The sequence below is a fragment of the Nicrophorus vespilloides genome, unplaced genomic scaffold (genome assembly GCF_001412225.1).
Source record: "Nicrophorus vespilloides isolate i.1.1-1 unplaced genomic scaffold, Nicve_v1.0, whole genome shotgun sequence".
NCBI classification, from domain to species: domain Eukaryota; kingdom Metazoa; phylum Arthropoda; class Insecta; order Coleoptera; family Silphidae; genus Nicrophorus; species Nicrophorus vespilloides.
Genome location: NW_017095801.1, coordinates 259217 through 273527, shown reverse-complemented (window position 1 = coordinate 273527; position 14311 = coordinate 259217). Strand labels below are relative to the sequence as shown.

The window sequence follows — 14311 nt, the reverse complement described above, 5'->3', positions numbered from 1 at the left end:
TAAAAACGAAAAACAGAAATCGATTAAACGCCGAAGATTGTATTCAAATCGCTGTTACATCAAAAAGTCCCAATTTTGAAGCAATTGTATCGAACATGAAACAACATCATTTCTCCAAAACGAAGGGAATGTTTAAAAAAGCTGAAGGGGGAAAGTTTTCAATTAATTTTTGTTTGTTCCAATTTAAGAATTTTATTTTGTTTGTCTATTACTATTTGTTACTATTTTCATGTAACTTTTTTTTTAATATGTAATTAAATTAATTCAATATATTATTTAAAATTTACATAGTAATTATTTTTATAAATATGTAAATGCAAATTAATTCAATAATAATATTTATTTAAAATTTACATTGATTGTTTTCTTTTCAGAATGGGGGAGGGGGTAATATCGACTTACGCAATAATATTTTGGGGTAATGGTTAAAAAAGTTCCCCGACCGACGGACCGACCTACTAACCGTTAGTAGGTACTCGATATCCGAACACGTGTTTATTATACGAACGTAGATTATTTTGGTGAAAGTGTACGTTGTCCGATTTGTTTTCAGCACGATCTGTACGTTAACCGAACTAGATTTGGGAAGTGGCTTATGATTAATATTATCACTAGTTTTAACTCTAAAAAATAAATGTTAAACGGTGAGTTAAGGTTTATTATATTTGTTTGTTGTCCAAACATAAATTTGTTTTGACGAAAGTGTTTCTTGTTTGATTTGTTCGCAATCTTAGATGTACGTTAACTGAACATCGAATTGGGAAGAGTCTTAAGATCCATATCATCAGTAGCGTTAGCTCTCAAAAGTAAGATCAAGCTAAAAGGTGTTTGTTATACAAATATGTGTTTGTTATCCTAACATACAAATTTTACGCGAAAGTGTTCATAGTCCTATTTATTCGCTGTCCGAATTGTACATTAACAGAACATAGTTTGGGAAGCGGTTTAATCTTCATATCAGCACTAGTGTTAGCTCTCAAAAGTAACGTCAAGATAAAAGGTGTTTGTTGTCCTAAGATACAAATTTTACGCGAAAGTTTTCATTGACGTATTTCGTCCGAACTGTATATTATTCGAACATATATTTGGGAAGCGGTATAAGCTTCATATCAGCACTAGCATTCTAGCTCCCAAAAGTAACATCAAGGTAAAAGGTTTACATTATCCGAATATGGTTTTGTCGTCCGAACATAAAAACCTTACACGTAAGTGTCCGTTTTCCGATTTGTTCACAGTCCAAGCTGTACGTTAACTGAAAATCGATTTCAAAAGCATCTTAATATTCATATAATTACTAGCGTTAGCTACCAAAAGTTACTTCAAAATGTTCATTTTCTGATTTGTTCAAAGTCCGAACTGTTCGTTAACAGAACAACAATTTGAGAAGTCTCTTAAACTTCTTATCATCACTAGCGCTAGCTCCAAAAAGTAACATCAATATAAGGTGTTCGCTATCCGAAAATTTGTTATCCAAATATAAAAAAATAAATCTTCTAAAATATTCGTTCTCCGACTTGTTGGTAGTTCGAATCTATATTATAATTTTATTTTAAGAATCCATAGAGCGTGTTCGGATCTATTTAAACACATCCGAAGGTATTATTCATGCATTCCGAATGTTCCTTGGCATTAGAATAAACAAGGGTAATGAGCCGACGCCGATGGAATAATTTAGCATTTTTAATTCGAAACGCACGCTGCTTCTTTATCCAGCAGTCCGGAAAATTTATTAAAACCTTTCCAGTTGCTTTGCTTTACCTCGCCTCTCCACGTTTCCATGATTTTATTTGTAAGAAAACTTTTGATGAATTCCACCTAGCTACTAATAACATTCCCGTTGGACTTCCATATTTTTGTTACACGATATGTTTTGACATACCCATCAGAACAAAAAGTTACTTTTCAAAAGAAATTAATAGAATTTGTTTGAAATATTTTGCGAACTAAATTTAATAAAACAAAACAATTTTTTAATACAAAAAATATCATGTTTTTTCACTCTATATTGCCAAGTCTCTTTTTGTGCTGTTCATTTTTGTGAGGTTTTAAACACCTTGATTAGTCCGGTATCAAAAAGTGTTGGATATTGGTGGTAATGATACCAGGTATTTAAAACCGCATAAAAACAAATGCGGTTTTAAAGTCCAGTTTCAAGCATTGCAGGTTATTGGTTGAAATGATTAACAGCACTATGCGATGTATTACTGTAAATGAATCTGAAAATACATCTGAACATAATTTGTATATGATTATTTATGTAATTATCTAATTTATTTTCCTAAATTTTATTATTTAACAATTATTTAAATTTCAGAAATTATCTGAATAAAATGGTCTTTTTCAATAGTGATTTATGCTTCTTTGTACTATTTTGTATAACATTGATTATTTACTTCTTTTTCCTTTTGATTAAAACAAAATATTTACTAATTAAAAGTAAAAATTTAATGGAATTATCTGAATGAAAACAATCAATTAAAACTTCTTTATCATCTAGTCAGACTTTACAGAATTACATAAAATTATTTTTATAACAACTAAATGAGGATACACATAATTATATAATAGAATGAACTTGAGAGGATGATACAAAAAATCTGTCAGAAAATCATTGCTGTTTACAGCATAACAAATCTCTAAACTAAACATTGATTACCATCCAGTTAGAACGTACCGAAGCGTATAGAAACAGTACGAGCTTTGAATTTAGAATGATCACAAAATTAATTTGTGCTTGGATCTGACAGATCGTACGCATTCACTCACTACATGATTTAATGTCATTTAAAATATATCATAAATTAATTTCATTGAATATTAAACTGCGAATAAATTAAAAACTAAAAACAATTAAAACTCAAATGTTTATACAAAAAAATATTTTACTTATTTTGTAACCCAAAGTTTATGTTAATAAAAGCGATGTACGCAATTAATTTAGTATGTCCATGATATAGTAAAATTTAGGTTTTTAGAAACCAAGAGTTTTTATTAAAAAAATATAGATATAGAAAAGTATAGATTTATTGTCTAAAAAAGTGATTCTCAAACGCGACCCCCTTTTGGACATAAAGAGTTTCTGCGACCCACCGAAAAATGGGTTTGTGTAGAAAACAACAAAAATTGATCTATCATTATTATTTTGCGACCCGCACTTTGAGAATCACCGGTCTAAAAAGTGGACAGAATAACAATTTCCATAATGAAACTGGGACAGAAATTAGTATCCAAATATTTGTCAGACAATCATTTTTGTTTTTAGTGTAACTTTTTCTGCAAAAGTTGTTATGAAATTATATATAAGTTATATAGACAATTTTCATTACTAAATTTTAATTTACCTGTCAAAAAAAAACAGAAATTGGGAAATCATTTTTGTTTCTGAAGTTCAAAAATAATTAAGCCAGAATGTGGCAAAAAAAACTAGTTTTGAAAAATTAAAATTTTTAATTGTATGTTACATTTTGATTTATATTTCTTTTTATAAAACATGTGTTTTTTAATAGAACTTATTAATTTATATTTCGCAGAACAAGTTTTGCAATTTTTGTAAGTTAACTCAATTTACATTAATTATAAGATTTTTATAAGCATTACATGAATATTCATATTAAAATCCAAGAGTTTCATCTTCCACATTTTTTGACTTAATGTATTTTATTTTGTAATTCTCAAAACAAATTGCCGATGCAAATGTCTTCTGTTATGTATCTAATTAACCTTGCAAAACGAAAGCTTTTACGCACGCCAAAAGCAAAAAAAGTAATGCACACAGAGCACCGGCTTTCATAAAATTAATTAACAATACGTTCAAATGATAATTAGCTCCTTGATACGATGTTCATCGTGGTAAACGAAAATAAACAAAGGAAGAAGGCGGAAAATGGAGCAACCTTCATTATGTGGCAAGAAAAATAAAAAAAAAACAAAATGTGGAAGGAAAGAGAGATGTAGAGTCGCCGCGGTGGGTCGTCCATCTCTTCGTCTCCCCTCATTTATTTACCTATATTGTTTCATGTTTCTTTTCGTTCTGTTTGCTGTTACTCGGTCCGTTTGTTCGCCTCCTTTGTCGTTTTCCCTCAGCCGCGAATGTAAAACGATTTTCATTATAGACATCTTGCGTAATTGTCGCCGCCCTCTTTTCCCTACAAAACTCAACGTTTTAATACGCAAACATTGTAATTTATTGCTGCCCTTCCGGACCATGCAAAATAAAAACGCACACACGCTATTAAACTACATTCTTATGCAGACTTCATCCTCAATAATTCGTAATTACCTCTTACAAATGAGTATAAATTTATAGTTTACGCTAATAGATCGGGGATTAGGTCTTTGTCTCGGGATGTACCTTAATAAGGAGAAGTAAACGAAACATGTAATTTTAAATTCATTTGTAAGAAATGGAAAAGAATAATGGATTTTTTCCACCGGATGAACTATTGTTTCAGTCAGCGCCCCAAGAAGAGGGTTGTGGAGAGAGCGTTAAGCCTCAAGCACATCAATTGTAGGGGCGCTAGTAATAGGTAATAGTATTGTTTCCTTGAAGGGAGGAGGGCGTATATTGAATAAAAGAAGATGTTTAGTCCCATGCGCAAGATTTTCTTGTTGTTTCATTATTTAAGAATAATCTGTGATGTCTTTATATTAAGGACAGTTTACGCAAACTACCTATGGTTCAAAATGACCCGTCTATTAAAAATTTAATGAATCTAACTGATTTTAATTGCTCAAAACAGTTTGGATATTATTTTTGAACAAAGAGAACATTGCAAGAAACCGCATATGTCACAAAACGTTGCTGTTTTCGGTTTTCGTGTCGCTGTTTCTTTGAAGAAAAACACATCTCTTTCATTTGGATGTTGGGATCTGTTTATTAGATTGTGTTTCAGCAGACATTTTAACCTGAATGTTATTTCCAATCACAATTCTATCATGCATATATGGTTCACAGAATACACGTTCTACTTGCATTATCAAAGAGTATCTAGAATTCTTCACCAGCGGTATTTAATATACAATGTAATTAAACCATTGGCACATGTTTCTTCTTCATTCTCATTACAGAAATGTATGATATTAGGTTTCTTGTATTTCCATTCACCTCTAACACTGTGATTTTCCCCATTTTGGTACTTAGGAAATCAAAGTTATTCCGCTTTGAAACCAAATATTGATAATATTTCAAGAACGTATTTGCTATAGACGGGTCAGTTTGACCCGAAATATACTCTATCATAAAATACTGCTGCGACTGTTTTTCTTCTACTGAAAAGTGCACTAGATAATACTGGACTAGGTTGGTCACTTTGACCTATCTGTAGTACTTATGGGTTAAAGTTTCTATTTTAACTTCTAATTGATAATGTGAGTAATGTTCCGATATTGAAACAACACAAAATTGATAATTTTATCTGAATTCACTATAGTCAGGTTTTAAAATTTCAAAACAAACTGTTTGAGCAACATTAGTTGTGAAAGTTGGCAACAATGTACACCATGAAGTTGTCGAGGAAATCTTAGCTCGGAGGAGTTAAGCATGGAGAAGCATAGTAGTTTAAGTGACAGCTGAATAGAGTATTAGAAAAGTATAGTTATATGTATATAGTGTAAGCGATGTAGTAATAAACGACATTTTTGAAACCCCCAACGATTTTCTTCCATTCACCCGCACAACTTTGTCCTTCGTCCAAAACACAAACAAAATTTTAATAGACAAATAGAAAATAATAGACAAAATTATTTCTTATATATATACTCAGGTTTTCTCAGTAAAGTCTATAATTAACCGGAGTATTCGAAGTAATTTGTATTAATAATATTCTTGAGTTTGTTTATATTCATTTCAGTTTACTTAGTATTAAATATTTCAATAAAACTCAAATATTTGGTGAAAATATTAATAATGATCTATATTTAGTTTATGTTATTTGCAAATGTTTTAAAATCGGATGTTAAAAACTGTAGTTAATGTAACTAATTAAAAACTTTATTCCTAAATTTACACAAAAAAAAATCGTATGCAACTGAAAGTAATCAAGAAAAGTGATTTTGTAACTATTGCATAACGCAGCGAAACAATAATACTGAATAGAGCGCGTCGGTTCGGATGTTACAGCGAACGTAAATCGTTATGGAAATTTAAATGCGGTCCGCTTTATGGAAGTTTTACATGGAACAATCTCATTACTATTTTACTTCGAGCCATTATTGGAAAACCGCATTAATTTTAAAATGCATAAATCAAACGTGCACAATGAAACAAAAAAAAAAGTACACGACGATTTTCCCCGGCTATCAGCGATTCCTACGCTTTATTAGCAATTAACGACTAATGGCCAATTATAGTTTCACCATTACTTTTGTTTACTAGTTCCATATTTTTCTTTATTTACTTGATTTAACGAATTGATAATTTTTAATATACCCGGCGCTTCCACCAGTCATTAAATTTCTCTGAAAATACCACAGATGGCGCTGATATATTTATAATTTATCTAATAATCAGGACCGCTTTATACATTACACACCCTAGAGCCCAAGCAAAAATATTGAAACAGAATTCAAGTATCATTTTTTATTGCAAGAGCTAAGATGTCGACAATCGATCTCTCCTACAGTCATCAACTTAACTGATTCCTGGGCCCACGATAACCCTGATGCGTTCCTGTAAATTATTTATTTATTTTTTTAATTTATATAATAATCAGGGCTGTTTTATCAATTAGACACACTAGGGCCCACAAGATTTTTGGGACCCACGAAAAAAAAATTGGATTCAAATACACATACTTTAATCCTAAGTAGCTAAGATGTTTATAATCGATTTGTCTTGTCAACATCAACTTAACTGGAGCCTAAGGCTGGCGGAAACTTTGCTGCAACCCTATTTTTTTTTAAATGTATCTAATAATCAGGGTCGTTTTATCTAAGAGAAACACTAGGGCCCACAAAAGTTTTTAGGACCAACAAAAAAATATTTGAATCAGAATTCAAGTATACATATTTTATTGTTAAGTAGCTTAGTTGACAATCGACCTCTCCTACCATCATCAACATCATATATTTTTTTCATGATTTATAATGTCTACTTTCTGATTTCTTATATTATTATAATTACATCCTATTTGGGTCCAATTTTATTTAACCCAAAATATAATCATCATCCAAATCTACCTCCAAATTTGATAATACAAAGTTAATAAAGTTTAAATTATTTGAAATATGAGAGTATTTTCTTCAGTTCGGTTGAAAATTTACTATTTTTTGTTTTGACTTCTGTTACATTTTTTTGTGAGGATTTTCTCTTAATGAACAATCTTGTAAATTACACATATATTTATACCATTTATAGTGAAAACTCTATATTCAATTAATTAGAAGCAAAAAGTTAATAAAGTTAATTACCAAATAGTACAACGAAAAGAAGAAATAAACTAAATTTGAATGATCTGAATCGATGACAATTTTTTCTTTATTTCGGTTTATTTTTTTAAATTTATTATTTTGGTTCCCGTTACATTTTTTAGTGAGACTTTTATTTTTTTCTTCATACGAATCTTAAGATTGACATATGTCTATCAATTGACATATATTAGTTATTTTTTTTGTAAGTTATCATGTAATTAAAAAAATCAAAAATGAATTTAGCAGGTCCCACGTGATTGTTTTGGGACCCACGTGATTTTTTTTGGGCCCACGCAAAATAATCAAATAGAATATAAATTTGTTATTAAGTTGCTTAGATACTGACACTCTTAACCTTAATGCGGTCCTGGTTTTCTCTAAAATAAATTTCACCCTTTGTAATAAAGACTAGAATTGCATCTGAATGAGCAAAGTCCATAGTCACGTTGGTAATAGATATAAAGTGGACTCGTATTAAGCATCCTCACACTAATTGGATCATTCTCATTAACGCAGCGAAAAATTCGTAATTCTATATTGAATAACCGATAATTAGGTTCATGGTTTATTTTCGCCTGAGTCTGTAAAAAAAATACAAAAAAAATGTATAAAGAAGAAATATATAAAGTAAAATTACTTGAAGAAACGATGCAAGAGAAACGCATCACTTAGGATGCGAGTGGCTCGTTGGGCACGTTCCAAATTATTGCATGTTCTTGTTTTTTTTTTCTTATTTTGTTTCAAACCCGTCACATATAATATGCACGTTTTATCTTCCGTCTCCACTTTGTTCCACGAGCTTAAATCGTTCGACGAAACATCCACACAAAGCAGGTTTAATTAACTTTGAAGTTTCCAGAAGACTTCCTAGTGCAACTCATCCTAGAAATAGATTTTTTAATAAAAGTTTTCACATCAACACTGTGTCTACGCAATTTGCAGTTAATATTTTGGGTTGTAAATAATATTGTATAAAGATATAGCTATAAGTAGAATATGTAATCTAGTTCGTTCTTCATAATTTAACACGTTCTTTTTACTATAATTATAGTATAAAATTATAGTTTACTAATTTATAAATAATTATTTGTAAAATACATTAAATTTATTAAAATAAAAACGTTGTACAAATTTGTAAGTATTAATATAATTGATATAAATATGTAATGTAGTTGATTAAATAACACAAGTTAAAAGAAATGTTAAAAAACAAACTTAGAATTGATAAAAATGATGTACAATTTTTTAGCTAACTTTTTGTGTTGTAAATATCTATACAAAGTCCTTACTAGAAATAGTATAAAAATTTAATGTTGTTGAAATATTAAGTCACAAACTAAGAAATGGTTTAAATATTTAATGTTATTAATATTTCAATTAAGAAACAAAGATTTGATAAAAATATTTTTCAAAAAAAGATTTGTACAAAATTATTAAAAAAAAACCGCTTTAAATTTTGTAGTAAACTTTTTTGTTCTAAATAATCTAATAGAAAGTCTAACTGTAAGTGGTACAAATATGTAATGTAATTGAATAATTAACGCAATTAATTAGAGACAAAATTTAACTACAAAATTGCACAACACAATTTTTTTTTCATTAGGTTCTTCATACGAATAATCTAATGCAAAGTCTTAACTATAAGTGGTACAAATATGTAATGCAATTGATTAATTAACTTAAATTTAAGATTCGTTAAAAATATTAAAAAAAAAAAATTTGTAGTTAACTTTTTAATTCTAAGTAATTCCATGCAGTCTTAAATAAAAGTGCTATAAATCTATAATTTATTCGATTAATTAACTGTAAATAAAAAAAATGATTAAATTAAAAAAAAACATGTTGTATACTTTTATAGTTAACTTATTAATTGTAAATAATCTTATGCAAAGTCTTAACTAAAAGTGATATAAACATATAATGTAGTTGATTAATTAACAGTAACTTCAAAAGAAATATTAAGAAATAAATACTTATTGTTCCCAAAATAATGATTGTGTAAGTGAAAGGATGTATTTGGGACATAAAGAGAGTGCTTATTTTTGGTGTGTGGGTGAAAAGATGCCAAGGTTTGTGTACGTGTAAATCAAAGAATATGAAGAACCGAACCTCAAAAGGAACGTCTCGCATGACGGACAGCGATTTATCAATGAAAGTGCGGAGGTCGTTCCGTTAAAACAATAACTGATGAGGGACGATCAGTCTGGAAGGTGTCTCCATAGGTACAGACCGAAGATTCCGTCATTTCTGGCCTCCCAGAAGATAACGTAGTTTCTGAATGCGCGGCCGCTTTTGATCTGGGCGTCGCGACGCCTGTCATTAATCGCCGACGAGATGTCACATAGCTCGTAAATCATCCGTCCTCGTCGTCGTCGACGTCGCAGCAAAAATTTGTTTATTTTATTGCCAGAGCCGTACGAAATGGAAGACAATCATCGCTCACACCACGAGATTAATGCACTCCAATCTGCCGCAGACCCTCTGCACTCTACATTTAATTGTATTCGCATTTTTTTTGTTGTTGTTTGTTTTACTTTAATGAATTCATCTGCTTGAAAGTTGTTCTGCTCCTGACGCTCCGTTAAAATGTACGTAGTTTAACCACAATCCAATTTTCACTTTTACATTGTTTATCAAGAACTTTATACATCAATAACTTGCATAGTGCGGGTAAACAGTTCCTAGATTACACTTTAAAACCGCATAAAACTAAACTACACAAAAGAGACTTGTACAAATGAAGAAAAAGGATAATTTATGTGAGAAAATTATTTTATGTACTATTTTTTTAACAATGTATTTTTATTTTCCTCATAATTTAGGTTTGAACTGATTGATGTAATACCTTGCATACGTATTACTGTATTTATTTAATTTTTCTGGAAATAATTAACTAGCAATATCATAAATCATTATAAATTAAACAAAAGTTCATAATTTAATATTTAGAGAAAAACTGTCTATTGAAAAATAATATTTATAAATAACAATAAAAGTTCACATTTTCAATAATTTTCAAGATCTTTAAATTCTCTTAACGACTGTGCGTATAATATACGAATTTTGTAATTTTAAACTGTCGCGCTAAGTTTATATGTTTATACGCATTATACACGAGTTTTCAAGATTTAATTATTTACCCGATTTACACGGTAGATAGGTTTTTGAGAAAAACGTGTAAATCGAAATTGCAACTTCTTAAATGTAAAACCGTGTAAATCGAAAAGTACTAAAGAAACGCATAATTTTCTTGTTTATTGATAATGATGATTTTTCAGGTACATAAATTGAACAAAAATATTGAAAGACAAAAAAAAATGTTCCTTTTGACATAGCCAGCTTATTTTGTACAGTTATTTTTAATTTATTTATTTTAAACGAAACGTGTAAAAATAATGTACCATGTAAAGAGAGGAATATTTTCAACATTTGTTTTTAATTTATTATTATTAATCGTGTAAAAGAGAAAACTTCTAAATAAAGTACCGTGTAAAAGGAGGGATAAGTTATTTTTAACATTTATTTTTAATTTTTTTTTAACCGTATAAAACGAGGAATACGTGTAGTATATTTACTATATAGTAGTTTTTAAAGGATAATTTGAGTGATGATTTGGAAATAATTGAAACAGTTGAAACGATAAAATAATTAACTGTTAAATCACTATTATTTTTTTATCTAACTAACATACTAAGATATAAATTTGATAATAAGTTTTTTCTTTTCAATACAAAACCTAAAATAATTATATGTTTTTCTGATTCAAGTAAATAAATAATTATATTATATTAGTTGCATTTAGTTGGAGATAAAAGTCACGTTTAATTTTCTTTTATTATTTTCTTTCTGGTTTCCCACATAAATAATTCTCAAGAGATTAAACGCTGCCTTCTGTGTACACAAAAGTAACAAAACGTGGTTTCCGCTAGTTTCATGGCGCTTTGCAACGAAATGTATTTACACCCATTCCTCGATTTAACTTGAAGATACGTTCCAAAATAAACACGGATAAAAAGAACATCTAGTTCATATGTAGTAATAGCATATAACAAAGTATATATAATCATAATAAGTTGAGATGAAAAATAATAATTTATTTATAACTTTTATATGACAATTATTAAAACAATGATTTTATTTATAATTTATTGTTTGGAACTATATGAAAACTATGACTAGTATTAAAAATAATATCAAATCAATTTAATCTTTTTTTAGTAGAGTAAGACCTCGTTTAACGCTGATTCCTGAAAAAGCTTTAAATTTACATATTTGCTATAAAACCATTTTAAATTTTTTAATTAAGCTTTAATTAAAAAAAATCGCATTTTTTTTTTCCATAAATTTTTAGTCGATTTTTCTATTATTATATTAATTTATTTCTTAGTGTATGTAAAATTTTAAAAGAACATTTTGTAGTTGACTTAAGGACTTTAATCCCTACATTTCTAAATACCAAATTAATAGTTATTGTATTGTTAATATAATGTATTTTCAAAGCAAATTATTTCTTTTTTGTAACTAATACAGCAATATCTTGTATAGTACGGTTTCGATTTTTAAATTTTAATTGAACAACATAACAATAAATTAGAAAAATATATTACAGATTATTATATTTTTATATTAATAGTCGTGTTTTTCTTCTTCTACATATTCCAGTTTCATTTTGTTGTGCAGTTTTAAAGTCCTCGATTAGTGCGGTTTTAAACTATGCTCTAGCATTGTTTCAAATAAGAAATATTTTGTACCCAATTTACATTATCTAACAAATCTTCTATTTTTAGCAACATTTTATGCATCTTTTTGTAAAATCTTTTTTATAAAAGTTCAAAGTGCAGTTATAATCTTTTTTTTATTACAAAATGCAAATTAAAATAAGTTACCATTAATAAAGTCTTTTAGTCATGAAAATATAAAAAGAAAAAAAATATTAATATGGAAATTCTACAGTTTAAATCATTGTGTTTTCTCGAAGCGGAGACATCCACGGAGGTCGCAAATAATTTGTAAACAAAACTTAACGGATAACTGCACATTGTACTGTTGCATTAAACAAAGTCCTTCTTTATATGGCGCATTCAAGGATCCGACCAACATCTGCACTAATTTATTTGATACCAATCGTCCTGAAAACATGACCATTCTTCACCATAAACGATTAATCGATCACTGCAAAACAAGCATCATCACCATTGTTATTCATTAAAATAAATTTGTTGCAACAAGCAATTAATTTGTAATTCTCATTTATTTGGAACCAGTCTATTATTATCCTGTATTTCGCGAAAAGTTTCAATCAGTTTAAACATGATTACGTTTAATTCGCTATAATCCAGCTACAATATCGTAATCCGTATATCGCATTAATCTATAATACTAAATCCTTGTTAATTGATATGATCCATTGTTTCTGATAGTATCGAAATTCAATTGAATCCATTCAAGTTTCTAGTAATTATTGCTAATAATAAATGCAATTTTTGTTACATAAAAAAAAAGATCGAAGTATCTATTATATGATTTTCTCTTTTGTGATTAACGTAATCTCTTTCTAGATTATGTTTATATTGATAGGAACTTTCTATATAAGACGAATGCATTTATTTAATCTACAGTATAAACATACTTAAAATGTCGATCAAATTTACTTTGATTTGTGCGGCTTTTATTGCCTTTCAAGTAAGTTAACTTACACTAATTTTGGAATATAAATTAAGTAAATCATTTGGATTAGGGTATCACAGCTTTTGCTGTGAAGGAAGATGTGGAAGGAATTGCTAAAGCAGCAAAAAGGGCTCTTGAAGACTACAAATCTATTACCGCAGCATATATTGATTATGCAACAGAAAAACTTGGAGCAACTCTTGCAGAAAATGAAGAAGCTGCTACCGCCGTCGAAGAAGCTGGATCTGTAATAATCAAAAACAATGTTGATGCATCTACCAAGGAATTGGAAAAGCTGGAACAACTCGCTCAAGATTGGAACGTTGATATCTACGATTGCGCTGCGGATGCTCGTGAAAACTTGAAGAGTTTGATTGGAACTGTTAATGGTGATTTGAAGAACTGCAATTCGAACATCATCAATCAATCCACTCTTATTATGGATGATGCTATTGAGGGGTTCAAAGATATGGCTTCTGAGGGAACCGAACGGTATACTGAATCCGTTGATGGTTGCATTTCCGCCGATCCGAAAGATCAATACAAATGCTTCAATGGAGTTTTGAACGCTATACAGAATAGTATTCATACCTATCCTAATTACGTAATCGCAAATGTTAAGCAGGTGCAACAACAGTTGAAGGTGGTCGGAAAGGGTCTGGAGCTTTGCGAGATTCGGGCCGGTACACAATCCGCGCAATTGTCCGCAAAGATCATCGGAGTTGTGACCAGATGTCTCAGCAATAAATTACCAGAACCTCAAATGTAATTTAATATAAAAATACCAATAAATAATATGCAAATTATGTTTCATTATTAATGTGCGTAAAACATTAGTTTTTCTTGTTTCAATTTTCATATATAATGACTGAAATTTCATAGTTACATCCAATATTTTTTTGAAAATTATGAAACTAGTAAATTTTTCATTTGAAATATAAATACAAGTTTTAGTTTATTAAAAACATTTCAATTATAAGCCTTTTTGATTTTTCGAATGAGCTTTCTTCTCGAACAGGATCAACCTTCTCTCATCCAAGAATATTGAACCAAATGATGATCACATCGATGAATGAACAAAATTTCTAATTGCTTTGATGTCCTCTTCCTTCAATACAACTTCTACTGTCAGTCTTGAAGTTTTGAATCCTGATATAACCGTCTTCGGATGTTTTCGCAAAAATCCAAAATGCCTATGCTCAGCTGCGCCTTTTGGTAAATCTCCCTGTAAATGGGT

At 29.4% G+C, this 14311-nt stretch overlaps 1 protein-coding gene across 1 annotated transcript; it reads left to right on the top strand.

Annotated features, from left to right (window-relative positions):
- The first annotated feature begins 13035 nt into the window (after positions 1 to 13035).
- Positions 13036 to 13880, top strand: LOC108564554. The gene is made up of 2 exons (XM_017923632.1): positions 13036 to 13089; positions 13145 to 13880. Exons 1-2 carry the CDS (start codon positions 13042 to 13044, stop codon positions 13841 to 13843), a joined length of 747 nt encoding a protein of 248 aa, XP_017779121.1. The 5' UTR covers positions 13036 to 13041; the 3' UTR covers positions 13844 to 13880.
- The last annotated feature ends 431 nt before the right edge of the window (positions 13881 to 14311 follow it).